General features: G+C 38.3%; 1 protein-coding gene across 2 annotated transcripts in view; it reads right to left on the bottom strand.

Annotated features, from left to right (window-relative positions):
* CKAP5 (cytoskeleton associated protein 5) overlaps positions 1–26,331 on the bottom strand; it is a 54,355-nt gene that overhangs the window by 12,043 nt on the left and 15,981 nt on the right. For both annotated transcript variants that reach the window (XM_074909485.1, XM_074909486.1), the window contains exons 6-32: positions 26,057–26,189; positions 25,670–25,773; positions 25,186–25,299; positions 24,855–24,959; positions 21,958–22,047; positions 21,690–21,854; positions 20,806–20,934; positions 19,788–19,970; positions 18,726–18,839; positions 17,403–17,513; positions 16,095–16,187; positions 15,313–15,498; positions 14,731–14,825; positions 13,288–13,345; positions 13,080–13,205; positions 12,613–12,749; positions 12,259–12,433; positions 11,591–11,704; positions 9,428–9,556; positions 8,610–8,804; positions 7,838–7,973; positions 6,957–7,045; positions 5,668–5,793; positions 4,870–5,019; positions 4,266–4,469; positions 2,905–3,040; positions 1,925–2,118 (exon numbers count right to left, since the gene is read on the bottom strand). In XM_074909485.1, coding sequence (XP_074765586.1) covers positions 1,925–2,118; positions 2,905–3,040; positions 4,266–4,469; positions 4,870–5,019; positions 5,668–5,793; positions 6,957–7,045; positions 7,838–7,973; positions 8,610–8,804; positions 9,428–9,556; positions 11,591–11,704; positions 12,259–12,433; positions 12,613–12,749; positions 13,080–13,205; positions 13,288–13,345; positions 14,731–14,825; positions 15,313–15,498; positions 16,095–16,187; positions 17,403–17,513; positions 18,726–18,839; positions 19,788–19,970; positions 20,806–20,934; positions 21,690–21,854; positions 21,958–22,047; positions 24,855–24,959; positions 25,186–25,299; positions 25,670–25,773; positions 26,057–26,189 — 3,591 coding nt within the window. The remainder of the gene's footprint in view (positions 1–1,924; positions 2,119–2,904; positions 3,041–4,265; positions 4,470–4,869; positions 5,020–5,667; positions 5,794–6,956; positions 7,046–7,837; positions 7,974–8,609; positions 8,805–9,427; positions 9,557–11,590; positions 11,705–12,258; positions 12,434–12,612; positions 12,750–13,079; positions 13,206–13,287; positions 13,346–14,730; positions 14,826–15,312; positions 15,499–16,094; positions 16,188–17,402; positions 17,514–18,725; positions 18,840–19,787; positions 19,971–20,805; positions 20,935–21,689; positions 21,855–21,957; positions 22,048–24,854; positions 24,960–25,185; positions 25,300–25,669; positions 25,774–26,056; positions 26,190–26,331) is intronic.

Genomic DNA, 26,331 nt, shown 5'->3' with positions numbered 1-26,331 from the left:
GCAGACTGAAGTTCTCCAATACCAAGGATAGGAACTGTCAATGTTACCATCTAGCAGCAAGTTAATAGGGCCACTCTGGACTGCCAGATGCTACTTCAGGAGCTAATTAACCCATACTGACAAGCTGTAATACTGAATTATACTATTTCTATTATACTATTTATAGAATACTATTTCTAGCCCACAGAATTTCCAAGAAACAAGTAACCTTGAACTCAAACAATGCTACTATCATAAACTTTCTAACTGTTGCTTGTGTTGCTGCAAAAAAAAAAATCAACTAAACAAAAATCCCCCACGCACCTTTCTATATCCCTTGTTAGGAGCCCAGGCAATGCTTTAACACTATGGACCCTGCACAAAAGCCCAAGTCCTTTTGAGAGTTGACCTGTTCAATGTACTTATAATTCAACCTGAACACGAGGTAGGTCAACTGAATGTTGCAGCTCACACAGTGAGAAGACTCATATTTACCTGCTTACCCGCAGAACCGAAGGTTACCAATAACTACATTTGAACAAAAGTAGCTGTGACAATTCTGTGGGAAGTACTGTCCAGCATCTCTATGATTGAAAACCTTCCTGAAAAGCTGTGACATTGCGGGACTACATGGACCTTACCAAAGCTCAGAAAACCATGGTTAGAAGGGTCTGAATGGTTCAGGTGCTACAGTGCTTTCCTTAACCTTGAAAATCCAAAAGCAAATGCACTATACAACACTGATTGCACTCTGGAAGAACAGTTAAAATAAGATGGGAATCTAAAATGCTAATAAAAATGCAACATTAATTCTTATGAAGATAGTTACCAGAAAAGTAAGAGTCACATTAAATTTCAACCTTTCAGAAAGCTGGAAAATAAAAAAAAAAGGCAGCCTTGCTTCCTTGCTTATCATACTCTATAAAATACCCATCCAATGGCTTATATACACTATGGCATATAACACAACAAAAAACTCCTACAGGCATTAAATGGACTGGAATATGACATGTTAAGTGCTGCTAGAAACATCACCAAGACTGCAAACTCAGAGAACAGAATGGGGAAAAAAAAAAAGACTAACAGCTCTTGATTCTTGATTGACTCAGTATACTTAATCTGTTATGCACAATAATTGCAGACAACACAGTGAACTAGCTTTCTGCTGCTGGAGAATGGAAATTGAGTTTTGCCACCTTTAACTTTTACTGCATTTTAGATGATGTGGCTAAGTATGATTTTCAGAGAACAAACCAGCAGCAATACAAAGCAACACAGTACTGACACAGACCTTAAGCACTGGAGTGCAGTAAGATAAAGTAAACAAACCAAACTTACCTGACTTCAACTGCAAAGCAGTTAGTGGAGGTGAGCATAAAAAAAAGCTGAGAGCACTTGATGGAGACCCAATAACTAGCCTTTTTTGGCCAAATAAGTTATCCAAGTATCACTCTAAAATCACAAGTGTTACCTATATGGTTGACTAGAAAGCAAGTTACTCTTTATAAACAATTTAATTTCCACGAAAAGTGTTTTGCTCATTTCATAGAATCACGGAACAGTTTGGGTTGGAAGGGACTTAAAGGATCATTTAGTTTCAACCCCTCTGCCACAGGCAGAGACACCTTCCACTAGACCAGGCTGCTCAAAGACCTGTCCGGCCTGGCCTTGAACATTTCCAGGGAGGAAGCAGCCACAAATTTCTTCCAATTTAGTTTTTCACTCATGAACACCCAAGTTATATAACCCACAATCAGGAATTAACCAACTTTTAGAGGACCTATGGTGTAACAAGTTATTTTCAACATTAGAAAATGCTGGACACCAACAGCAAGGTGCACCATGACCAACCACAAGCAAAACACTGCTAATCCCCTACAAAAGTGTAAGGATTTGAAAAGAAAAAAAAAAATAAATTGAAATTCTTATTTCCGGTTACACTCACATTTCCAATCAGCTTGAACACTTGGTCGCCATGAACATTATAGACAGTCACAATGGTGTTCAGTGCAGCATTGCGCACAGTGTTGTCCCTATCACCAATATGAGTTGCCATTTCTTTTAAGGCTTTCCCTGGAGTTGGCTGGCATACATTCATGCCATATGATTCAACCAGACATCCAAGCTCTTCCAGGCATTCTAAAGGAAGAAAATGACACGTGCACATTCAAGTTTAAAGCTGCTGGGAAGACAGCCCTCCCAATTTCTGTGTTGCTTGCACAACTTGAACATTCACTGTAGGGAAGTATCAATCACAATGCTGATGACAGATATACTCCAGGTGATTTATGAGATGAACAGTAAACTAAAGGTTCAGACTAATTCACACAAACAGCATCTAAAAGCTTGCCAGTTATCGTGACACCCTTGAAATATTTCCTATTACCATATATGAGCAATGTTACAGTTAACTTCATGTCGAGGTAGTTTAGAAGCTGTGAGCTTGCAACGCTATATTATGTATATTATTTAAATTTCTGGTTATATCAGGATAGGATATTTTCAAGGTGACTAAGGTGTTGTTTGAACTACAAACACCATACCACAAATAATTTCTATAGTAGAGACATTTCTTTCTGAAGACTTGATCAGATTAACCGATTCCCTTAGTCACTTGGACAGCAGTATTGTCACTGTTCTCCCCAGTACTGTTTCACTAAGACAACAAGCCTAATCAAGACTCAACACTAATAGCAATGTAACAGATTGCTTGTCTTTGGAAGGTGCAAAGACACCAAAAATAAAAAGCAAGATTATACTACTTCAAAATTCAATCCTTTAAATGCTTACAAGCATTTGAATAAAGTGCTATACATACACAAATATCACATTTCACTAAACATTGTTATGCTGGGTTTTCCAAGATGCAAAACAATGCCATTTCAAGTACTTTGCAATTGCCCAGTTCATCATGCCATTTCCCACCTGCACGCTGTTTTGAGTTTTTGGATTTCGTCCCCTCCATGATGAAAGTGAACATCTTGCTGGCTGGATAGATGAGACACATCCTGTTCAGAATGGCACGTACATCCTTGCGGATGACATCTTTCGGTTCTCCTACCTAGTGGAAAAGTCAAGCAAAAACCAGGGAAGAAATAGAGCATTTTAAACAGTCTCACGATGCTGTTGATTAGTCTAAATGATATTAGGAAAACCAGAATTATTCTAAATGCAAAAAGCCTTTTAGGTAAATAAATTTTAAAGGCAAATACGCAATACAGAATCATAGAATCATGTAGTTTGGAACCTTAAGATTACTAAGTCCAACCATTAACCTAGCACTGGCAAGTCCACCACTAAGCCATGTCCACAAGTGCCACAACTATAGGTCTTTCAAGCATCTCCAGGGATGGGGACTCCACCACTTCCCTGGGCAGCCTCTTCCAATGCTTGAGAATCCTTTCAGTGAGTAAGTTTTTCCTAACATCCGATCTAAACCTCCCCGGCACAACTTGAGGCCATTTCTTCTTGTTCTATCGTTTGTTAGTTGGGAGAGTAGACCAACAGCCACCTCACTACCATCTCCTTTCAGATAGTTGTAGAATGCAGTAAGGTCTCCCCTCAGCTTCCTTTTCTCCAGACTAAACACCCCCAGTTCCCTCAGCCACTCCTCATCAGACCTGTGCTCCAGACCCTGCACCAGCTTCATTGCCTGTCTTTGAACACCCTCCAGCACCTCAATGTCCTTTTTGTAGTGAGGGGCCCGAAACCGAACAGTCATCGAGGTGCGGCCTCACCAGCGCTGAGTACAGGGGTAAGATCCCTTCCCTAGTCCTGCTGGTCACACTCTTTCTGATATGAACCAGGATGCTGTTGGCCTTCTTGGCCACCTGGGCACACTGCTGGCTCACATCCAGCTGGCTGTCGACCAACACCCCCAGGGCCTTTTCTGCCAGGCAGCTTTCCAGCCACTCCGCCCCAAGCCTGTAGCATTGCCTGGGGTTGCTGTGACCCAAGTGCAGGACCCAGCACTGAGACTTGTTGAACCTCACACAACTGACCTCGGCCCATCGATCCAGCCTGTCCAGATCTCTCTTCAGAGCCTTCCTACCCTCAATCAGATCAACAATCCTGCCTAACTTGGAGTCATCTGTGACCTTACTGAGGGTGTATTCGATTCCGTCATCCAAATCATTCACAAATGAGTACTGAGCACTCGTGACTGGCTACCAGCTAGATTTAATGCTGTTCACAATACATTTGTAATGAACATGTTACAGTGTATGATGGTATCCCACTATATTCCTCATGAAAAATAAGGTTAGTTTCTGTACAATGAACTGTACCTTTAGGATGAGATATGGGATGAAAGAGGATGCTTCATTTTCAGTAAGGTGATACTCTTCTTGGCTGAGCAAACTGAAAAGCAATTTAAGGTATTCAAGTGCTTTCATCAAAACACTTGTGTTGGTATCAAAGAACCGCAGGGTAAGCCATTTTAAGATCAGATCCAGGCAGCTGATGACTCCATCTTTTTCACTCTCCAAGTGCTTGAAGGGAAAAAAAAAAAAAAAAAAAGAGGTTGTGCAAAATGAAAGACGCTGTTCAAGAAAAGAACAGAGAATAAGGAAAAGCTATGCCTGATAAGACTGCCTACATTTATTGGCTGATACCTAGAATCATAAGTACTCACTTTTAACTTACACAGCTTTCCAGAATTTTAATAGAAGTCTCTGGTGCGGAAATTCCCTCTTCTCCCAAGAAACAATATTAATACCAACTTCATAATTCTTCTGAAAATTACTTCTGTATATGTTAAGTTTTCAACTTCGCAAAACAATGAGCCCTGGCTACTCAGAGAATTCCTATTTGATTTTAATTCAAGTAGAATCTTTCATAGCAAAAAGTAATTCTATATAATGTCATCTACTACCACAGATCCAAACTCACCTCAACCATAACAGCCAGTGCTTTGTTGTGGTGCTGAAAGTCTGCATGAAACATCTCATCCTGTAGCCATTTGGCCACACAACTGGACATCTGAGTTTTTAGCTGCTCAATATATTCATCACGGGGAGTAGTGAAATTCCACTTTAACACCTGTAAAAGGCAGCATTTGGAACTCAAAGCAAGCAATACCTTTTCTTCCTTAAATAATCTTCAAATTGCATTCCTTTTAGCTCTGTTTTAGACTCTGTTTTCAAAGTCTTATCATCAACAACTAATGGGAAAATTCAGTGGTGTTTGCTTACATGAAAAATTTTCTGTGTGGAGTGGTTATCTTTAGGCCAGCATTTAATTATCACTTAATTAAAATGGTTGTTTTTAAGCTATAGATAGGCCTGTTTACTAAACATGCGTGTTTTCAGTAAAAGAATTTACCTACAAAAATATTAAGCAGGGCTCTTGAAAATAAGTATATTAAAGCATTTACAATGTATCCTAGAACTCACATTAGTCCACCGTTTCAAACTTGATGATACTTTGCAGCTGTACACCATCTCTTGGTATTTATAAAAAGGCCTTTGCCTTTTATGAGTGCATAAATGCACAAAATTTGGAAATCAGAAGAGAAACACTACAGTAAAACAGATACTGGCTGGTGAAAGTCAAGTGAAGAACTAGATAATCAATCCAAGGGATGGACAGAGACATGCCACAGCGTGTTTAATTCTAAAGTAAAACCCAAAAGAATGCATTAAAATTACAGTCCTTCAAAACATGTGAATACATTCAGATTTTTCTCACCTTCAGACCTTTCTCATCTTTCATCCTCTGTTCTTTCCCATTTGGGACTATGATAAAAATAGGACCTGATTTATCATCATCTTCCTTCAAATTAGGCTTGCTTAGCACTTTCTTCCCCTGTACACCCTGAAAAAAGCAAGGTATTAGCAGGCAACACAAGATTTATATATGCCTCAGTCTCGACAACCGCAAGCATTAGATACCAGCCAACCTCATGCTGCCTATGTGTACAAAAGCCAGAGAGAAGCTGGAAGAATAACATTGATTAGAGTTTTAAAAGTATGTGCTCTGCTGCTGTGGAAGCAATACCCATGACAGTGTGCACAGTAGTAGCCTGTGAAATAGGACACATCACTCCCAACCAGTGTGCTAGTCACCCACACACATCCCTAAAACTCAGTGGGGTACCTGTTTGATAGATTTGCTCTTTGTCAGACTGGTACTACCTTTGCTGAGGCTTGTATTAGCTTTGGACAGGCTGGTATTGCCCTTCAACATAGGGCTATTAGCATCTGGCTGCTGTAAATAAGCCACAGAAAAGGCTTTGTTGTTAGACAGCTATTTACTGTTAAGAGAATTACCATTCCTTGACAGAAGAATATGTTGATTTAGTCAATTTACAACATCCTTCAAGGTTTGTTCGTTCATTCCTGCCATGAATCTGAACCTACTTCAAAGGTTTTCATTACAGCACTACTTTATACAATGGAGGCAACTGGGCTGTAGAACAATTTGGGGTTTTTTTTTTTAGCCATACACATAGGACAAACTTGAAAGTTAACAGCAAAAAAATTACTGTAACAGAAAGCAACAGAAAAACCTAACCACAAATTCAAAAGTCACCAGTGGAGATTATTATTATGCATTTAAGTATCTTCTTTCCCTTTTTGCATTTGTGATTGAGAACATTTTACCCTTCATACTGTAAAGGAGGGATGAGTTTCTTTTGATACATGGGTTCAAAATTACTGTTCAAAGTACAACATTGGAATTGCAATGGTAAGAACGAATTTTCAAGAGCAAGATCAAGGAGGCCAAGACGACCTAGAACACAGACTAAGCTGCTCACAAGACTGCATTCTTGACAACACAGACTAAGAATTAAACAGGCAATAACAAAAGTAAGTGATTAAATAAGTGACACAGGAAAACCTGTCATTTCAGAACTCAGACAAGCCCAAATATTCTCAGTAAAAGCAGTCCTTAGCAATGGCTATACTCTTCTACATTAAAGAACTACAGCTATTAACTTCATAGAAGTGATTTGATACAAAATAAAATCAACATACCTTAGCTTTAGAGGAGGCTCCACCTGCTTTGGCTTTTTTGGGATCAGGCTTGGATTCCATGGTATTGGACCCTGAATCTTCAGCAAGTGCTGGAGAAACAACATATCATTTCAAACTACCAACAAGCCCATTTTAGGTCAGCACAGTTTAACATTCTTACGACAGAAGAAAAACTGTTCATGGATGAACATATGCTTATCACACAGAGGTCTGAGCATTTTAGACCCATAAAAGAAGTTTCTTAAATTCCATGTTAGCATACAAAGTTTTCAGAAATAAGATCATCGTGTATTAGCAAATTTGTCATTATCAAAGCGATTTAAAAATGCACACACATACACCCCATGCAGGCTAATGTCTAGAGCTATAGTTGCACCCAGTTTGAGCAGGCAAGCTAGCCCCAGCAGAGAGATAAGGCATGACTGCTTCTTCAAATCACTTGTCTGCTAATCCCGTTATCCGCTTTTGTGTCAGCACAAGCATTCTGGTAGTCCCACAGTGAACTATACTAAGGAAGTAAGTCCAGATAAAAATTAATGTGAAAGCATTTTAAAGAGTGTTACGTTAAAATTAGATCAGTATTACAAAAAAATCCCCCATAACCCTCTAGTCCATGGGTTTTAGCTTCAGTACCAAGTAGATATTTTCAAAGAGCACCTGACAGATGGTTGTGTGGAAAGGAAAAACCCTCCTACGTTGCAAGCTGACTCAGCTGCAAGTAAGACCAGAACTGCAGACAGAACTCACTAGAATCTACAGTTATCTGTAACCCTAACGACAATGAATTCCTCTCCTCCTAAGTATGTTTCTTCCTCTGGCACACCAAAAAACTTCAAAACCACCCTTTTCTCAGTCATTTCCTAGAATGTAAGAGACATTACCTGATGCAGGTTGGAATTTGGCTGGAGCTGCTCCTCCTACCACTCTGGAAGATGCTTTAGCAGGAGGAGCTGGTTTGGCTGGCATGTTGGCTTTGGCTTTCTCAAGCATGGCCAGTACCTGGTCTTTGGAAGTTGGCTAGAGAACAGAAAGGGAAAAAAAGATGATAAATTTGGAAAGATTAGTGATAGTGATTACTAATACATGCCACAGACAATGAAAGAGACAGTAGTTTGAAACAAGCTATTCTGTTTAGCATCTTCCAGGATGCTTATCTTAAAACATCAACGTTTTCAGATATTTCTGTTTTGAGATAAAATACCTTTCCATTCAGTTTCTTCTGCAAGACCTATGGGAAACATGTGAACCAGTAAACTGTTCTAGGTGAGCAGTCCTATGATGTTAATGAAGTGCCCTAACAGCACTCAAGGGTCCATACGATACACCAGACTGCTAGAAGCCATCTTAAAGCATGTGTTCAAAGGCACAGAGCCAGATAATAACTGGTATGGAAGCTGCCTGCAGGTTGATTTTTTCAGAGCAGACTGAATAAATGTCAGGCTCCTGCAATGATAAACCTGTGGTGGCAGTAGTCTTTCTAAAGTAGAGAAAGCTCTAACTCACAGCCTCCTGATACTATTTTCAGCCCCTCTGAAAATATTCAATGCAGACAAGCTTACATGACTCAAGACAGCATATCATGAGATTGTGAATGTGACTTGTTAATATCCACTCATTCAAGGTCACATTATCTAATCTTAGTGACAGAAATACCTTCAGCTTGCCAGTGGCTTTTGCCATCTTCTCAAAACCAAGATGCATCATGAAGAATGGCAGGGCATCCTGAGCCTTTTTACGCACATCCCCATTTCGATCTTCAAGGCAGGAGTACAGGTGAGGCACACACAAGAGTAGGTCAGAAGGAACAGAACGGAGGGTAGGTAACTTCTCAGCCAACCAACCAAGAAGCTGAAAGAAAGTTTTAAAATAAGTTTTTGAAGATGTGCTCACAGTGCTCTGTCAGGCCACATGTGTCTGAACAGTAGTCCTTCACATACATCTATACAAGTAGGAAAAAGACTCATCCCAACATTTGTTCAGACAAATATTCTTAACCCACACCAACTTTCATGTGAGCAATTAAAAAGAATAAATTTCAAAGTACAGTACTTAAAACCTGGAGTCCGGTCTCTTCAGACAGCCTGGGCTGTTTCTTCATTCCAAAAGAAACATCAGAATTTCCGCTGTGTTTTTGTCAGCCTCAAATATATTAATGCCTATGCTTCAGTTCTGATCTTCATTACCATGTGGTTAATTTGAGGAAAAACACACTAGCTCTTAAAATGCTGGTCAAAACAGACAAGTTTAATTTCAGAGGCACTGAAACCTGAATGACAGCTATCATTCAGGAAGAAAGATTATTAGCCTTTTGAGGTTTAACAATTCTATGTCAGTATGAAGACACAGCTACTTGTTTACTCATGTAATGGCAGCACTGTGTTATTTCAGTCTGCATAGACAAACATAATCCATATCAAGTCAAGTTATGCTGACTAGACACACATAAGGAGAGGTTTAGTTCAGAGGTTTACCTCTTGTCTTAGGAAAGGATTTTCCTTTTTGAGCTCTTCAGATAGGTCTTCCCCTTCCAACCACTCTTTCATGCCAGTTTGTTCAGCCCAGGCATTCACAGTTGCTAGTGCAGCAGCACGAACATTATTCTGTAGCAAGAACAAGATTTAAGAAGAATAATCCTAAAAAGGGGTCAGAATATTACAACAAAATAGCTAACAGATTTATCTTTCCCCATGAAAACTTTCTACATCACAGGCTTTAAAACACCTATTTTTATTCACTGCTTGAGAAGTCTAGAATCCAGACCGATTTAGTTTTAGTGATGGTATCAACTGCAAAAATCACCGAATCAGACACTATACTTATCTATCATCATTTAAAAAAATTTAATAAAGAGGGATAAAGAATATCTTTAAAAGCACTTTGTACCTGCTACCATTCATTGATGAGGATTTTGAGAGTCTCCAAACTCTCAGACAAGCTGAAGAATAAGATTAGTGATTTATGCAATGCTTAAAATAGACTTAGCACATTCATAAATCAAGGCAAGTGGGTTATGGAGCCTGTTATTAGGGCACTCTTATTTAGGACACACATGAGCAAGTCAAGTCAGGAACAGGGGAGTCCTAACTCCTACGAATTTCCATCTTTAGTGGTTTTTTTCCAGGCAAAATATAGAACAGCATCCTTCTTTAAAGCACCTATGTGAACTTACAAGAAGTCAGATAGAATACTTAACCATGGTTCTTCAAAATGTTATCAGTATAGATGTGACTCGATACATGTGACACTCTCCTGTAGGCTGAATTTCTGGGACAAGCTGATAATGTAAAACTCATTTACCTTTAGTATGAATCAATTTTAAATGTAAAGGTAACATCCAAGCATATATCTAAACCAGAAGTGAGCATCCTTCAATAACCTGTCCTATCTTTGATCTCATTTGAGGAAAAGAAACAAATCATGTACTGAAGATAAATAGATGCTCATCAGCCTCTCTGACAAGGCCTTGGTTCCCATCACCCAAACTTAATTTGTCTTCACTCATGTTATAAGCTCTTGATTTTCCTCAACTCTTCAGCAGGTCCATCATCAACGTTTCAAAGTAGGGCCCCAAAAAGGATCCTCATCTTCAAAAACTCCAGAAATTGGATAAAACTGGGTAAATCTTGCAGTACATCAAAAAAAGTTACCACTGTAGCAATGTTTGAATGAGTACACAATCCTCTGTCAGCATTATAGTGCTTACAAGCAGCACTGGTATTACGCATTTTATTAACAGTACGAGTTAATCACAGTTGGTCTTATCTTTAAACCATGTAGTTGGAACTGAAGGGAGCCTGCTATTTCCTCAAGGTAATAAAGAAAAAGAATACAACTTAATGATGTAAAATCTCAGTTCTTTAAGACTCTTAGCGAAAAAACAAGTTGAACTAAGAGTTTTTATTTAGCCTTAGGTCCAGTCCTAGTCCCTTCATCACTTGGGACAGAGTAGATCCAGTTTCTGCTTTTTCCTACTCACATTCAGAGTAGAAATACCTGAAGTACACCACTTCCGATAACTGCCTGTGACTTCTGATACAAGACACTGGCATATTCCCAAGCTTCCTTCCCCCAATGCTTCAAATGCTTCTTTCCCATGGTCCTAGCTTTAATTTTGACATAGCATCTTGAGAAGCTCGACACGGACATCATAGAAGCTTCAGTGTTAGTTGGAAAGTGTCCTGTTTCCACCTACAGTTCAAAGGTCTCCTACACAGTGACACAAAGACAACACTGTACACTGGACTCCACACTGATATATATGCTAAAAGAACAGAAGTTCCACAAGCAGATTCACCAAGTAAATTTGATCAGCATCTAGCGTAGTGTATTTTCAGCGTTAGAAGTATGCATGCAGTCACCACATTTAATTTAAAAACTGTATTATAACACTGACTAGGTTTGTTTACATGCAGCAGAATATATCTCAGGCAAAACATATATTCAGGTACACATACATATTTGGATAATAAGTTGTCATTTAGGCAAGAACCTTGCAAAAAAACAAAATCTGTAAGCTCCCAATGAAGTTTTAACTACCATCCACCTCTCAAAAACAAGTCTAAACAGCAGTAGTTATTCTCAGGCATAGCTCAGATAGTGAGCAGCAAAAAAGAAGATGATCTTGAGTGTCCTACCTTACTGTCTCCCAGAACTGTAATGACAGGAATGCCCAAGTTTTTCACATGCTGTTTGATATTGGGGCCCATTGCTGTTGCTAGCTGCTGAAGAATGCTCAGTGTTTGTTGCACCTGCACATAAAAAAAAAGGCTGTGATTAAGATACTGTTACAACCATGTGCACAAAACTCCAAGTCATACAGGGAAAAGTAACACTGCTGTACACCTAGGCTTTTACTTCAGTATGCCTGCTCAATGGTTTCTATTCCAGACTTCAAATTCATCACACAGGTAGATAAAAATTATTTCTATATTCAGAGTAAATTAAAGGTCAGCTAAAAATATTTTCAAACAAGGGACTTTTATCACAAGCAGAGCAATTATTCAAACTTCTTAGTTTGTTGGGTTTCGTTGGTTTTTTTTTTTTTTTAGATTTGCTTCTATTGCATTCAGAGTAGAGGTACATTTTCCCTTTTCCAAAGGCTTTTCAAAATACAAAGCAAAGACAAAAGCTAATATTTATAAAAATAGGCAAATATATGGATCTAGAAATATACAGTTCATTGTTTTCAAACTGTTGATTTCATGACACTGTAACAGACTGAATAGTAAGAAAGGTTCAGAAGTGATAGTTTGTCTTAAGTTCTAAGCTGGAAACAGCTGAAAGAGGATTTTGAATAACATACCAAGATTTTATTGGAGTCATTGAGACGACTCTTCAATGCAGCTGGAAGCTCTCCTATGTTTGCCTGTATGAACTTAGCATCATTTATTATACTTGTCACTTCATCTAGACCTTCCTTTCTGATCTTCCAGTTTTTGTCCCCAATCTTAGACACTAGTTCAGCTGTGATCTTATCACTGTAAGGGGGGGGGGAACAAAAAAAAAAAGTAAAAAGCTCATTTTCTTAAGTTATGTGTCTTTTAGTATCTGAGTGCTTTTAACACCAAAGAAAGATTTCTCCTTAGAAAATGTTTATAAACACAAAGTTTTGCATTGCAGTGGAATAATATCTTCAGGTTGTAGAATCCAAACCTACCCAATATCTGTTCTTGGCAAGAGATCCACAACATCATTCCCAACATCCTCCTGTTCCTCTTCCTCACCATCATCCTCACCTGCCCCACTGTGTCTAGAAATGCCACGAGTTGGGGCTGGTGCTGTCTGCCCTTGCATCTGCAAGCAACACAAAAAATCAGAAACAACTATTTGTTTTACATTTACATTAAATATAAAAGCACTTGCGTGATACGAATATGCTGTCTCAGGCTTCTAAAACATGCTGTTCAAACAAAACCAGAAACTTTTAGAAGTTTGTAATGGAAAAAGTGACTACTGACATAGCTAGATAGAATGAATTTGCAGCTGCTTTGGTGAACTGTCTTAAAAACATCTGGTTAACTTACAAAAACACACGTTGGACTACAGTGTTACTACACATTCTAGCTACTGAAGTTTCCAAGTAGTTTTAGTGATACTTCATAATAAGAGAGCTACACTTCATACCTTCTCAAATTCTGCATCTATCTGGGAGAGAAGGGCTGGCTTCTCATCCTCAAAAAACATTCGCAAAGGAGGTCCCACATAAAGATACATAACTCCCAGCAAGGTAATGGCAGAAGTCCTTACAGCCTGCCAGAAAGAGGATAAAAGCACTCAGTCTTCAAATTAAGGATTGATAATAATTCAGGATTAAAATTCTAAATTTACTCACTGGGTTAGTTGCAGCAAGAGCTGTCTTCACATTACTGATGAAAGCTTTGACATTCAGTCTGTGGGAAAAATATCCCCCATAAGTAAAATGCAACACAGGAAGCACCAACGAGAAACAAAATCATCACAATATGCCAAAGAAAAAAAACCAACGTGCTGAGAACAGATTCATGCAACTAACTTAAAAGGAGAAGATATTTGCACTTACAAAATAGTATCACAGGTACAGTGTAGATGGTAGATATTTAAATAATTAAAGAGAACAGTTTGGGGAATAGTCTACTCTGAAAATCAATACCATAAACAAAATAATTTGTATCAAAGACTGTTATTATTACAGCTGGGAAGTTTCTTAAATTACATCACCCACATGACTGTCAGGACTAAAAATTCTGAATCTAGAAAAATTTTAAGCACTGAAACATGGCTACATAATAATGGTGAGTTGTTTGGGGTTTTTTGTTGCTAGTCTGTCTCGGAATCTTCCAGAAAAAGGCACAAATTTCCAAGAAATTTCCAAGGGAATGGAAGGTTTGGATTACTGACTCTTCTATACCACCACTGAATTTGATAGAAAACAGGCAATCACAAAAGCTTCCTTTGTGCAGCCTCCAACACTGCTGGTCTAGTAGGATATCTACACATAGATTACCCTGCTGGAAATACATACTTTTGGGGGAATTTACTGAAAAAGATAATTTATTTTGCAGACTTAATCAACATTACTATCCATTTAACAGCTCTGAAACAACTTGGACAGGCACAGTAACTGCCCAAGTAGTCAAATAAATTAATATTTGAAGTCTTCACTGCTTAGAAATTTTGTTCTCAGGAATAAACTGTATTAGATATGCTTGACCACATTCAGTTAAGGGACTGGTGATTAAAAATTAAGGAATGCTATTCCTGGTTCTGATGGAAAATCCATTTCTTGCCCTCACAGCGTCAGATGCAATATGGGCCATTTTGTTGCCTAAAACTTCATCCTGTTATCAGCCTCAAAAATCTCTCCAAAGGAGAGCAATAAGCAGCTGGTATATACTCTTCTGCAGGCTGTCAGGTTCTGGTTTTTTGAACTACAGTGATCCACCTGGGTATCCAAGTAGAACCACCAGGGGTATCCAAGTAGAATGGAAACAACAGACATGCAATACCACAGCTCCTTACCCACCACACTCCTACAGGATATAAAGGAAAATGCTCTTCAGAGAATACCAAGTGATGAATAAAGCATCTAGCAGTGTAATATCCTATTAGTCAGATACTTTCAATTACACATTTAGAGCTAGAAGAGCACCTAGCATAAGAGTTTATGGAACAAGAGTTAAGATGCACTTGTAACCACCCTTTTCAAACCAATCTGACAGAGAAGAACAGATTCTTAGTCCTAAATTAGAAATATTTTCATTCAAGTTTCTCTTAGCAATTTACATAAAAGACATACCCAGAAAAGCCAAACTCTTTAATTGCATTTGAAAGCCAGTTCAAAGTTTCCGACTGGTTTTTAGGATTCTTTTGAGAGAAAGCCATCGCCACAACCTGGAACAGAAGAGAGTTAAGTATAAATTCTCACTGACAAAGCAGGTGACAAAGCACTACATAAAAAAAAAAAAAAAAAAAGAAGTGAAGACACCTGCAAAAACACAGGGTACTGCAAGTAAACAGAAACAGCTGGGGTGACATATGAGGAAAAATTTATCACTGTAGCAGAATATGATTGCAAATGAAATGAAGCAGAAGTTCCCAAAGTACTTAAAGGCAGCCAGAGATATCTTTATTATGGATGTGTATCTGCTTCGGCAGCATTTCAGTGAAATACTGATTTACTACTCATTATTTTTTCTTCTGTAGGAACTAGTATTTAACTTGTACCTTAGGAGATATCTTGAGAAAAAAACAAATCGCTTTCAGGCAACAGAGAAAAATCAAAGATTTAGAATTTACTCCTCAGACACATAGTATTACACCCCAGGTAGTATATATACTGGTTTTATTTACTAGAAGAATACCTCTGCTGCTCACTCACCTGCTCAGCAGTCCATGGCAACTGACACGCCTCTGCTATTGCTGTCATGGCTTCTTTTGCATTACTCCCACATTTGACATCACCAACCTTGTCTACAAGACCATCCAGCACGACTTGTGCTGAAGTTTTGGAGAAGTTTCCTTTCTGTGCAATCAGTGCAACTATATGCAGTTTCATCTGCATCACCTGGAATGTCCATAACAGCAAGGAAGTTACTCATGTCTTCGTGTATTTCAGCCCAAATTTTTTATTCTACATATTTATAGATATATAAAAAATTAAATAGAACTATTTGTGGGTAAACCCAAGTGTAAATACGTACATTTTATATTTGTGTGCATACACATATATACATGTTTGTGTTCACACAAACACATTTGTTACACGAATACATTTTTTATATACCCACGTGTGTATATATGGTTTTGTATGATTATACACACAAATACATATTTTTATATCTATATGCCTATATACATACACAGTAATAATGGACAGCTACTATCTACTTTAAGAATTTGCATATACACACACATCTGCACACATGTATACACATACATATACACCTGGATATCTTCAAATGTTGTCTCCAAGTCTCAACCATCAGCAGAAATAAAGCCTAATTTCAGAGTTTATGTTCTCACTGACTACAGATACAACCATGGTCATGGTGCTAGGACTGTCATTAGTGACATATATGCACCTCCAGCCTTTTAGGTGGAAACACAGCTTACAATAAGTAACAGAAATGGACTGTTACTGAAGGATAATGTATCTATTACCTGAAAATTTGTTTCCTTCCAACCAGGTTTCTTGGCCAGCATTCTTACTAGGGCTTGGCAGGGCATTTCACTTCTCTCCATAAGCTCAACAGCCTAAAGGATAAACATTAAGTTAGCCAGTGGGTCACAAGTGATACAAAACCCTCAACACAAACAGAAGTTACCTCAACTGTCCTGTAAATATTTTAATACTGAACTAAGTTGCAGATATTCTCAGAATAAGAATTTACCTGAAGAGCCTTACTGCAAGACACACTTTTACAAGGAGCCCATTTTACAGGTACTGAGCCATCATTTAAACTACAGCATTCACATTGCTATACTCTGTATTTGTATGTTCTTTAACAACTGTCCTTACAACCATAACTGGCCATTCCAGCCCTATGAATTTAACAGATAAAAAAACCCAACAAACCCTAAGCTGACTTTTTTTTAAGTATACTGTGCACCTTTCAAATTGGAATGCTGACCACACAGCAGAAATTAAACCTCAACATAATTGAAATTACTGGTTTTCACTTGTTCGTCTTACCCATTCCACTGAAACCATAACATCTTTAAATTTAACTCAAGCTGGCTTCTGCAGCAGCACTTCAGTGCAGCCAGTCACCATTTCATAATTTAAGTTAGTCACCTTTTCCACCATGATATTAAAACTCAGTTGCAAGTGTAATAGTGTAGTGGTATGAACTATCTGTACGTCTACAGTTGATGCCTTTCTGCATGTGGACTCTCAAAGGTCTGATGATGGATACCATGAGAAGAAAGCTGGGCTTCATATTTGAGTGACACATGATGCTTTTTTTGTTCGTGACTACATGAAGCACTTGCCACCAGCTCTGAAGGCTGCTGGTACTGTATAGGGCTTCAGACACCACATGTTTGTCAAGTGAAATTTTAGTATTGATAAATTGCTGCCCAACATGCAATCAGGAGGGACTTAACGTGCAGCTGGCTTTGCCCAGTCATTGCAAAACTTTGTTTAAACCTATTTACCTTTAAGACTAGGCTTTAGAATTACTTAGTATTTTAAAATTACTTCTATGCATCTTCAATCCACATACAAAAGCGCTAACTATCTACATTACACTAGACCACTTACTCCCCTATCATTACAGATTAAGAGCCAATTTAAACCATCTAAGCCACTTGCCTTTTGCAAGTACTCTTTAATCCATCTGATGTGCTGACATATCACTACTATTGGTCTGTCCTAAAAGACCTACCAGGCCTAAACAGTTGAAGAAATTATTCCTTTCTTGCTCTTTTACTACCTGCCTCTCTTCTTATCAACTTCTACAAACTTACCTTCTGAAACTCCTCCATGCAGGCAAGCCTTTCTTTCCAGTTACCACTGTCCAACTGCTGGATACAAGAAGCTGGAAGGACAGCAGCCGCTTTCTCTTCACATACTTCTATCTGCAGACAGATCAGAACAAGGTTAATACCCCATTGTATCCCTCCAGAGTGGGGCAGCCGCCTTAAGGACAGGTAATATACTGGAACAATCCTTCCACTATGGTGCATTCACAAAATATGAAAAAAGGTCTCTGTTGTAAGGTGAAAGATTCTGAATGGATCATAGTTTAGGAGAGCCTTGTGAATTTAGGAAACTGCTAAATTGTACTGCAACAGAAGAGTAAACCCTGAAAAGTCTGTGAAGAAAATAAAAAATTATCCTGAGCAGCAACTATCTACTTACAGAATCAAGCAGAGGTAACCTAAAATTTGCAAGATAGTTTTGTATGAAGTCTGAATAAGCATTCACGACAATGAATCAGTTGATGAGGGTAAATGGGAGAACACTTATCTTCTGCATCCATTTTAGCAAAATAATCACTTAGTATATGACAAATGATAAAAACTTCGTTTCACTGGTGTCTGTATTCCCCTTCAGGAAATGTATACTCATTTTCCACTGTATAACTAGCAATACAAACTGAATACATAACAAAGTACTCATTCTAAGCAACACCTTAAAGGTAACTGACAGTCAAAAAACCCAACAACTTACAGCTACATCTAGCAAAGCTTTAATAGCTATTTGCTACTGTTTGACCTACAGACAGCTTACGGTTCCCTACCAAGAAGATAGGTAGATGCTCAATTAACATGTAAAATTCAATCATTTTCTTAAAGCATAACTGAATGTGAACAGCCTAGAATAAACTTGAATTAGTTTGTTTAGTTATTACTGTAGTCTAGTTCAGATTTCTACGTAAGCTTCAGAATTCTGTATTCTCAGGCTTTTAATACCAGACACCTTCAAGCAAATCAGGCATCCTAAATTACACATAAAGTAGCCATATCATTACCTTTTTCAGCTCTTCCTAGGGTGTATCATGTAGTTCCTGAACTATTATATTAGCATGATTTATTGTTTACTGTCTTATGTGACCTGGTACCAAGAACAGCCTGAACAACAGGTGTATTTACCAGAACAAATTAAACATCTGTTTCAATCTGTTTCACCAGTTATGAATTCCTTTTATTTAAATGTATTGATTTCCCTTGTCCTAATAAAAAAAAATCCCCGACTTCAGTGAAAAATTCTGTAGTACCTGAAGAACTGATTAACTAAAGCTACTTATATAAAGTACTTCATATTTCAGAGAATAGCAGAACACTCACCGAGAGCTCAGATTCAAATATTTCTTTGGTCTCAGGACCCTTCTTGCCTTTAGCCCCAGCACCTCCTGTACCTGCAGATGCAGCTGGTTTGCCTTTCTTGGGTGGGACTCCAGACTAGAAAGGAAATGTGTCAGTTAGCCAAGATCAAACAGGTCTCTAGTTCATGAGGTACCAAAAGAACTGCTCTTCTTCCACACTCTACATTCTAATGTCTAAAAATAGGTCCCTCTCTGGTACCATAACAGCCGAAGGCAAAGAAGTAGTTTTTTGCTAAAGCTTATTTAATTTCTATATTGCTTTCAGACTACTAGGTTTTATAAAACATGTACAGTAACAGGGACATGCGTAACAGGGACATGCATAACAATGAAAGATGGAAAGGTAAAAAAATTTATGTATTTGTGAAGGTTCAGGAAATAATGAATTCATCTATATATTCTATGGATACTGATTAGATACTTTTCCAAGCTACCAGAGTATCAACAGATTTAAAAAAATATGATCCATTTTACTACTCACTTCCAGGTTTCCCACCTGGACAAGTAAATAGGGTATTAAAAAGACCATCTATGCTACTTGGGTCAATTTTTAAAATCCAAATAATAATTTTGAAGTAATACAGGCTAATAATTCAAATTATTTATGGTAACAAGCTAAAAACAACACTGAAGACAATACTCAACACTTAAGTAGTAACCTTGGTAGGTACAGGAAGAGACACTGAATTCAGCCAAATATTACTTTATGACCACAGAGCACATTAATGTTACATCTGAGGCTCTTCTGAATGCCTCCAGTGGTCTATCACTATTTCAACATCAAAATCTGGTATTAAGACATAAATGACAGTTTGTATCACCAAAAACTGAGATTTCATTAAGCGCATTCTTGGAAAGTCCCACATGCTTTATGTTGTTGGGCTCACCTACTCCTACATAAGGACAGCAATCCCTCAGTGGAAGTTGGTGTTCAACAGGCCACCTTTGATCTTCAATAAGTAACTATTCAATGCAATCACAGACAACTGTGATTGTCACACAATCTCTTGGCAATCTATCTTACCTTCGCAGCAGGTGCTTTTTTCAGTGGTCCTGGCTTGGTTGCTGCATCTTTTGTTTCTTTATCTCCACCAGTCCCTGAAAGAACAGGAGTCTTTCCAGTAATAGGCTTGCCTTCTTTTTTCTCAGCAGCTCCTCCTGTCTTTTTACCATAAACCAGTTCTACCTTCTCAGCACACTCTTTAATCTGTCAAGCAGTTAAAAGAAAAAAGGGAAGGGGGGGGGGGGGGGGGGGGGGAAAAAAAAATAAATTTAGCTACCACAATTGGATGTACAGTCTCCCTTCAACAACAGCGGCTCAAACTTGACTACTTTGGCAAGAACATGAAGAGTTTCAGTTGTTTACTTCACAAAATTTTTGTTACCCTGTGTTACTACTGTAAGAAGTGTTAACCAGTCAGTGGCACCAGCCATCACTGTACTGTTAGAATGATTTTCCTAGTACAAAATAAAGTGGATTTATAAACATAGAAAGCATTGACACCCCCACCCCAGTACTTAGAAATGCTCTAAAGAGCAATTCTAAGCACCTTAAATTATAAAAATCAGTCAAACCTGACAGCTTATGCAAAAGCATGAAAACTTTGTTACCGAAAATAAGTCTTTAATACCATATCCTGTCTAGTAATAATGAATTAGACCATGTAGTTGTGACATAAAACCCTAAACTTTATTTCAGATAGAGAGAGTGTTCAAAACCAACCAACAAAAAAAGGAAATTAAACCTCACAGGCCACCTCACAGATAATACAGCCTTGAAGACAAACAGATATTTTACATAAGAATGAAAAGGTGCAGTGTTAGCCTACTAATGCATTTTAGATACTGGAAGTCAAATTAAAAATGCCTGACAATCTAGCAATAAAAGATTTTCAGATTCCCTGCAACATCTGTAACTTTTAAGTGAAAAAAATTTCAAAAATTAGTCATTAGCTAAAGCATTCTCTTTATTCTTCTCTAGCCTAAAATGCATCTTAAATGGGTAAACGGAGCATTTTCTACAACATTTATAACAAACTCACCCGATCAAGCTTTAGTTTGTCTACATCTGCTAGAAAAGGATTCACAGCTTTCTCTCCAGCCACTTTCAAGGCAGTACCTAATGCTTCAAATCCAGCATCTCTTACTTCAGGAGCAGAATCGTTGATATGCTACAGAGAAAGACAACTTGTATCATATGACTTGCAGCTCATATCTAAACAGATTCTTAAACCCATCTTCTGTACAAATCCCATCCCCTTATATCTATAGCTACTGCAGAATAATCCTTAACATTCCATTGCAGTAAGAAAAAGGTTGTTTTTCACTTCTGTTTTCCTATGTGCTGATCAAGTCTACTGTTTCTCAGATACATCTAGTTTTCCATATTTGGATCTTTCACACAGCAAGAAGAGGATAAACATTCATGCTTTAATAGATACTGCAACACCATCAAAGTTCACAAGGAGTTCTGCAACCCTGTTCAAATCCCCATTTTTGAAGCCAGGGATGTTTCCCATAACAAGGAAAGGGCTATTTTGCAATGAGAAAAAAGCATTCATCATTATCATTTACACTGATACACTAGTGTAATTGCAAATCACTAGATGGTTCCTTTATTCATGGTAGATAACATGTAGCATTCCAGCAAAAGCTTGCTAGAGATATCTGCAAGAAGCAAGTGGCATAGTGCCCAGAAGTTTAATAGTTGCAAATCACTATCTTAAACCTTCAGTTTCACAGAAGCTAAGAAAAAGGAGACTAAACTGTTCCCATGACTGACAGACACCTTCAAGTTTGCCATCAGTCAAAGCTGACTCTGATGGCTACCCCTACCCAGAAGGGTCTTTCTCCCAAAACAATTCAATGCTTCACAACAACAGTGCTTGAGTCAATGCCAGGGAAGTACCAAGTCCTCCTGCTTTACCTTGAGAAGTGCAGCACAGAAAGGCTTTAAGAGGCTTTTTGGCAGAGTAGAAGGTGTGCAGTGACGGAAGCTTCTTGCAATGAAAAGAGATGTTTGTTGCTTAATTGTTGGGTTTTTGTTGTCCATCACTGCCAACACATCTTCGCTTATGTTCTGCAATGTGGTCTATAGCATTGGATAAAGAAGTCATTAGTTTCAGTAAAGAGAAAAGCAAATCGAAATTACAGACCAGTTCTCAGATAATGGGAAAACTGTCACTCTTGCTTACTGTAAGAAAGATTGCATCAATGGCCTCCTGCAGTGCCTGCACTACCTGAGGCTTCTTCTCTTTAAATTTCTCCAGGATTGTTGGAACAACCTATGGAAAATGAAACAGATGAAAAAGTCAATCTATTCTTCACTAATGTAACTGGAGAGCCTGATAAGACTGCTCCATGGTATTTTGCAGAGAACCAAATAATGCAAACATCACTGCTGCCCCCTCCAGGGGTACACAACAGCAGTATGAAATAGTTTATTCTAGCTGATCTCCAATATTAAATTTACTCCAGCCACTCTATTAACAAATATAGATTTTTGAGCAATTTCATAGCAAAGCTAAACAAAAGGCAGATATACAAGTTCACATAATTACCGGTGAATACTCTGGCTCTACTGGTCTGGATCAAAGAGCAACAGAACGAAATTAAACAATGTCACAGCACAGAGTGGTATGCTCCTATACTGTAAGAATCCAAGAAGGTACATAACCTTCATCCCCTCTTCCCCAGCTTCCTGACAGCACTCAGCATGGCTCATTAAGAAGCCCTTATTTGACCCACAGCTGACAAGACCATGGTTCTAAAGCAACCTGAACCCTTCTTGGAACACTATTTTATTGATCTATCACCTTGAAAAAGCACACCTGACACTAAACTAAGACATACTGGAATTTCACAGCAGTTTATACCCAATCCAGCTACTCAAGTCAGTTACTGCTGAAAAATAAAATAAATAAGCAAGCTCCCCCAATCAGCAGACATTGTCATGTGCCAGTAACACGAGCAGTTCCATTTAAATATGTTTTTTGTAATAGTAAGAACTTCTGTCAGCGAACCAGAAACATGCAGAGCTTTTAACTGTGGAAAGCATCCTATTTTCAAGATTTTCATAAACATAACATAGTTAATATTTTGGAAGCAGTCTGATGCCTTACAGAAGTTATAAGCTCTTGCATAACGCAAAGTAGATTTTCCACAGACAATACTTTCTAGTCAGAAGCCGACTATGAGATCTCAACCCCTTGTAACACTCAGTGACCTTAGGCTCAGCTGGTAACCTTTGCCAGGCCGCAACTTGCAAATTCCCTGTTCACAAAGACTTTAAAACTAAAAAAACTTCAATTAATACAGAATAAACACAAAGACTCTCATATATGCTACTGCAGGTGCTATATACCCCTAAACCCTACAGAGAACAAAGTCATAAGAAAGAGGTACTTAAAACCATTAAGCCTCCGTTTTAGAAAATGCTGACACCTAGAATGAATATTTTTTTGGCATGGAATCACAGACTCATCAAGGTTGAGAAAAGACCTTGAAGATCATCTAGTCCAACCCAGTGGGGACTCCACCACTGCCCTGGGCAGCCCATTCCAACGCCTCACAACCCCTTCTGGAAAGAAACGCTTCCTAACATCCAGTTTAAACCTTCCCAGGCGCAACTTGAGGCCAATCCCTCTTATTTTGTCGCTTATTACTTCGGTGAAAGTAGAAGCCATATCTTATGTGAGAGAGCAAGGGAGAGAGGGAAGAAAAGACAGTCCTGGGCTCCAAAGGCAGTCACAGGCATTGAAACTGGGTCACATGCACTCAATTACTGTGAGTAATCACTGTTTTAACATAGACTGCAGATTGTAACATTACAGTCCTATATTTAACTAATAGAGTTTATAACAACTCCACGAGTCTAGCAACAGTTCTGTTTTATAACATTTTGAATGCCTGCTCTCAGGAGAAGTCTACATCTTCCTCACTAGTAAACAAATCCAGCAAACAAATCAAGGAAACTGGTAAAATGAGCGCCGAGGTTATGCAATTCACAGCTGCCATTACAGTACTGAAAAAGTCATCTTCTCAACACCATTCGCTTGGCAACCACGGAGCTATACCCTTATTTCAGAAACTCAGCTTTTTCAATATAACTCTGTAGCTATGAGAGTTAACCTTTAAAACACAAATCAAGTGTAAGAATGCTTCTTGCAAGTACAGACAGCTTTCAGAATGAAAGAGACTTTGTCCAAACTGTTGTTCAGAGTTCAGGAGACTTGAATGTCTCTGAAGCAGTGAGATTCAGTAACTTGCCAATTCATCACAAAATGTAACACTAGTGGCAGCCAAACACATTATTCTGTCTGTCTAAACCGTACTCCCATCACTCTTGCTTACTACAAGAAAAAGTTGATTAAGCAGGTTAAAGACCACAGCAACAGAGGCTTGAGAAACAAGTGAGATAACTACAACTAATTAAAAGCTCCCTTTCTTTCAAGACACTGGTTAAGCTTCCCTGTATTCCCAGATATTAACTGTTGATAAGAAAAGAGTAGCAAAGGAGAACACAGAAGAGTATTAAACTAGGTCACAAGATCATTTTGGTACAAAAAAAATCTTCATAGCCCAGCTATTTAAAGCAGACAAAAAACCCCACAAAACCCAGACAACAAACAGAAGAGCCAGCACCAACCCCCCCCCCCCAACATTCAAAAAAAGCCCAACCAACCTAAAACATACATCATGGGGCAGATAAATAGAATCTGGGTTCAGAAGGTTTTTTACCCCAACTGTGGCCTACAAATGCATTTCTGTGGGTGCATCTTCAGGATGAGGTAATATAAATAAAGCTCATTTCATGGTAGAGTAATTCAGTTGTCACAGTAAGGAAGATTTATTGCAATAGTAAGCTTCATGTTGTAGAATGTGAATAAACAAGGTCCATTTAACCGTAAGCTGCAAGATATCCTGGCAGATATGTCACTGCTTGCTCCATTAAGGGGTAGGTAAGCATTCATGATTATGTAAAGAATACCTTTGATAAATACCAAGGTTTGACAGGAAAAAAAAGCCAAAACAAAAGTAAGGTGTCCAGCATGAATAAAAACAGGAAAAAAAAGTACATACTCTTACTTACATGCCCTGCATACTGTCCAAATTTCTTTCGGAGGCCAGCAGCTAGTCCAGCAAGGCATTTGGCAGCCAAAGCAACTAACATAACATTTGTATCCTTTCCAACAACCTGAAGAGAAAAACAAACCCCCAAGAAGTTAAAGACCGGAAATCCAAGTTTCAGAGACTTGAAAGAATTTAAGAATAGTCAGTGGGCCACAGATTGGGTTACTTCCACAACTGTTCCAGGTCTTCATTTTCTACTCAGGAATATTATCTCAGCTGTAACTTTTAAAGTGTAATACAAATAAGTTACAAAAAACATGAAACCGTATGTGCACTCTGGGTTTTATTACCTTTTTGAGAACTTTCACCAAGTCTGCATAGTCTCCTGATTCCAATTTGGGATTTTTCACTAGCAATTCAACAGCTTCTAGAGCTTCTTTCCTTTCTTGCCACTTTTTTGCTTCCTGCAAATAATTTGCATTAATTTATAAATGCAGACAGTTCTAGAGAAGCATACTTGCCACAAACCATAGATTTTAAAACATAATTCTATCCTGAGAAAGCCAAAGTCTCCATACAGTTCAACATCAACAGCTGCAATGAAATATCAAGCACAGTCCTTTCCCAGGATATATCTCAACTCCTTAAAATTACAGCTTTCTTGCTGGTAAATCAACTTTTGAGACTTATTTATCATAGTCTATATTACACTTACATGAATCCGTTATTATCCATATAGCAGTAAAGCATATATTGCAGAATACCAGTACGTCTTAAGACTCATTAGCTCCACATATCATAGAATTAACTGGCAGTATTTAAATTTATGCTTACTATTTTCTCGTAGAAGTCTTTGGGAAGCTTGGAAAGAATTTCTACAGCTTCAAGCAACTCATACGCATCTACTTGTGGTACCGCCTCTTCCTCATCATCACCTCCTGCAACCAAAAGAGAGAAAAATAAGCAGAGTGACAAATGAAATTTTGACTACAGCACCACCTAAGGCTCATTGTTTAAGAAGCTGTGATTTTGCTATTCCGAAGGACAGATATATAAAGGTTCATATAAAGTTTTTGCTCCAGCCATGTTTTCTTGTTCGGTACTACACCTCATGTTTTGCACCAGTTTGAGTAAAAGCACTTTTACATTTTAATGCATTCTTTCACAAATAATATACCAGTGATATACTTTCCAATGGAACTCAGAGATTAAATAATTTACCTCCATCTGCATCTCCTCCAACTGCCTGCTGCTGCTCAAATTTTGCTTTCAGCTCCTGTTGGGAACGCAGGAACCTGCTCTGCTTAGGAGCAGCTGATGACACTTTGACCCACTCTTCTTCCAGTTCTTTTAGCTGCCAAAAGGGAAAAGAATCATTGCATCAGAGACATTATGCACATACCCCAAGACAAGTGATGCTTCCCAGAAAGCAGTGGAGTTTTCCCATTTCAAAGTCATGATAGCAATACCTTTCAAGTTCTTTTATCTCCACCAAA

This window comes from Athene noctua, chromosome 6 (genome assembly GCF_965140245.1).
Source record: "Athene noctua chromosome 6, bAthNoc1.hap1.1, whole genome shotgun sequence".
Taxonomy (NCBI): Eukaryota; Metazoa; Chordata; class Aves; order Strigiformes; family Strigidae; genus Athene; species Athene noctua.
The sequence above is the reverse complement of the archived record's forward strand: the minus strand, read 5'-3'. Positions and strand labels throughout refer to the sequence as shown.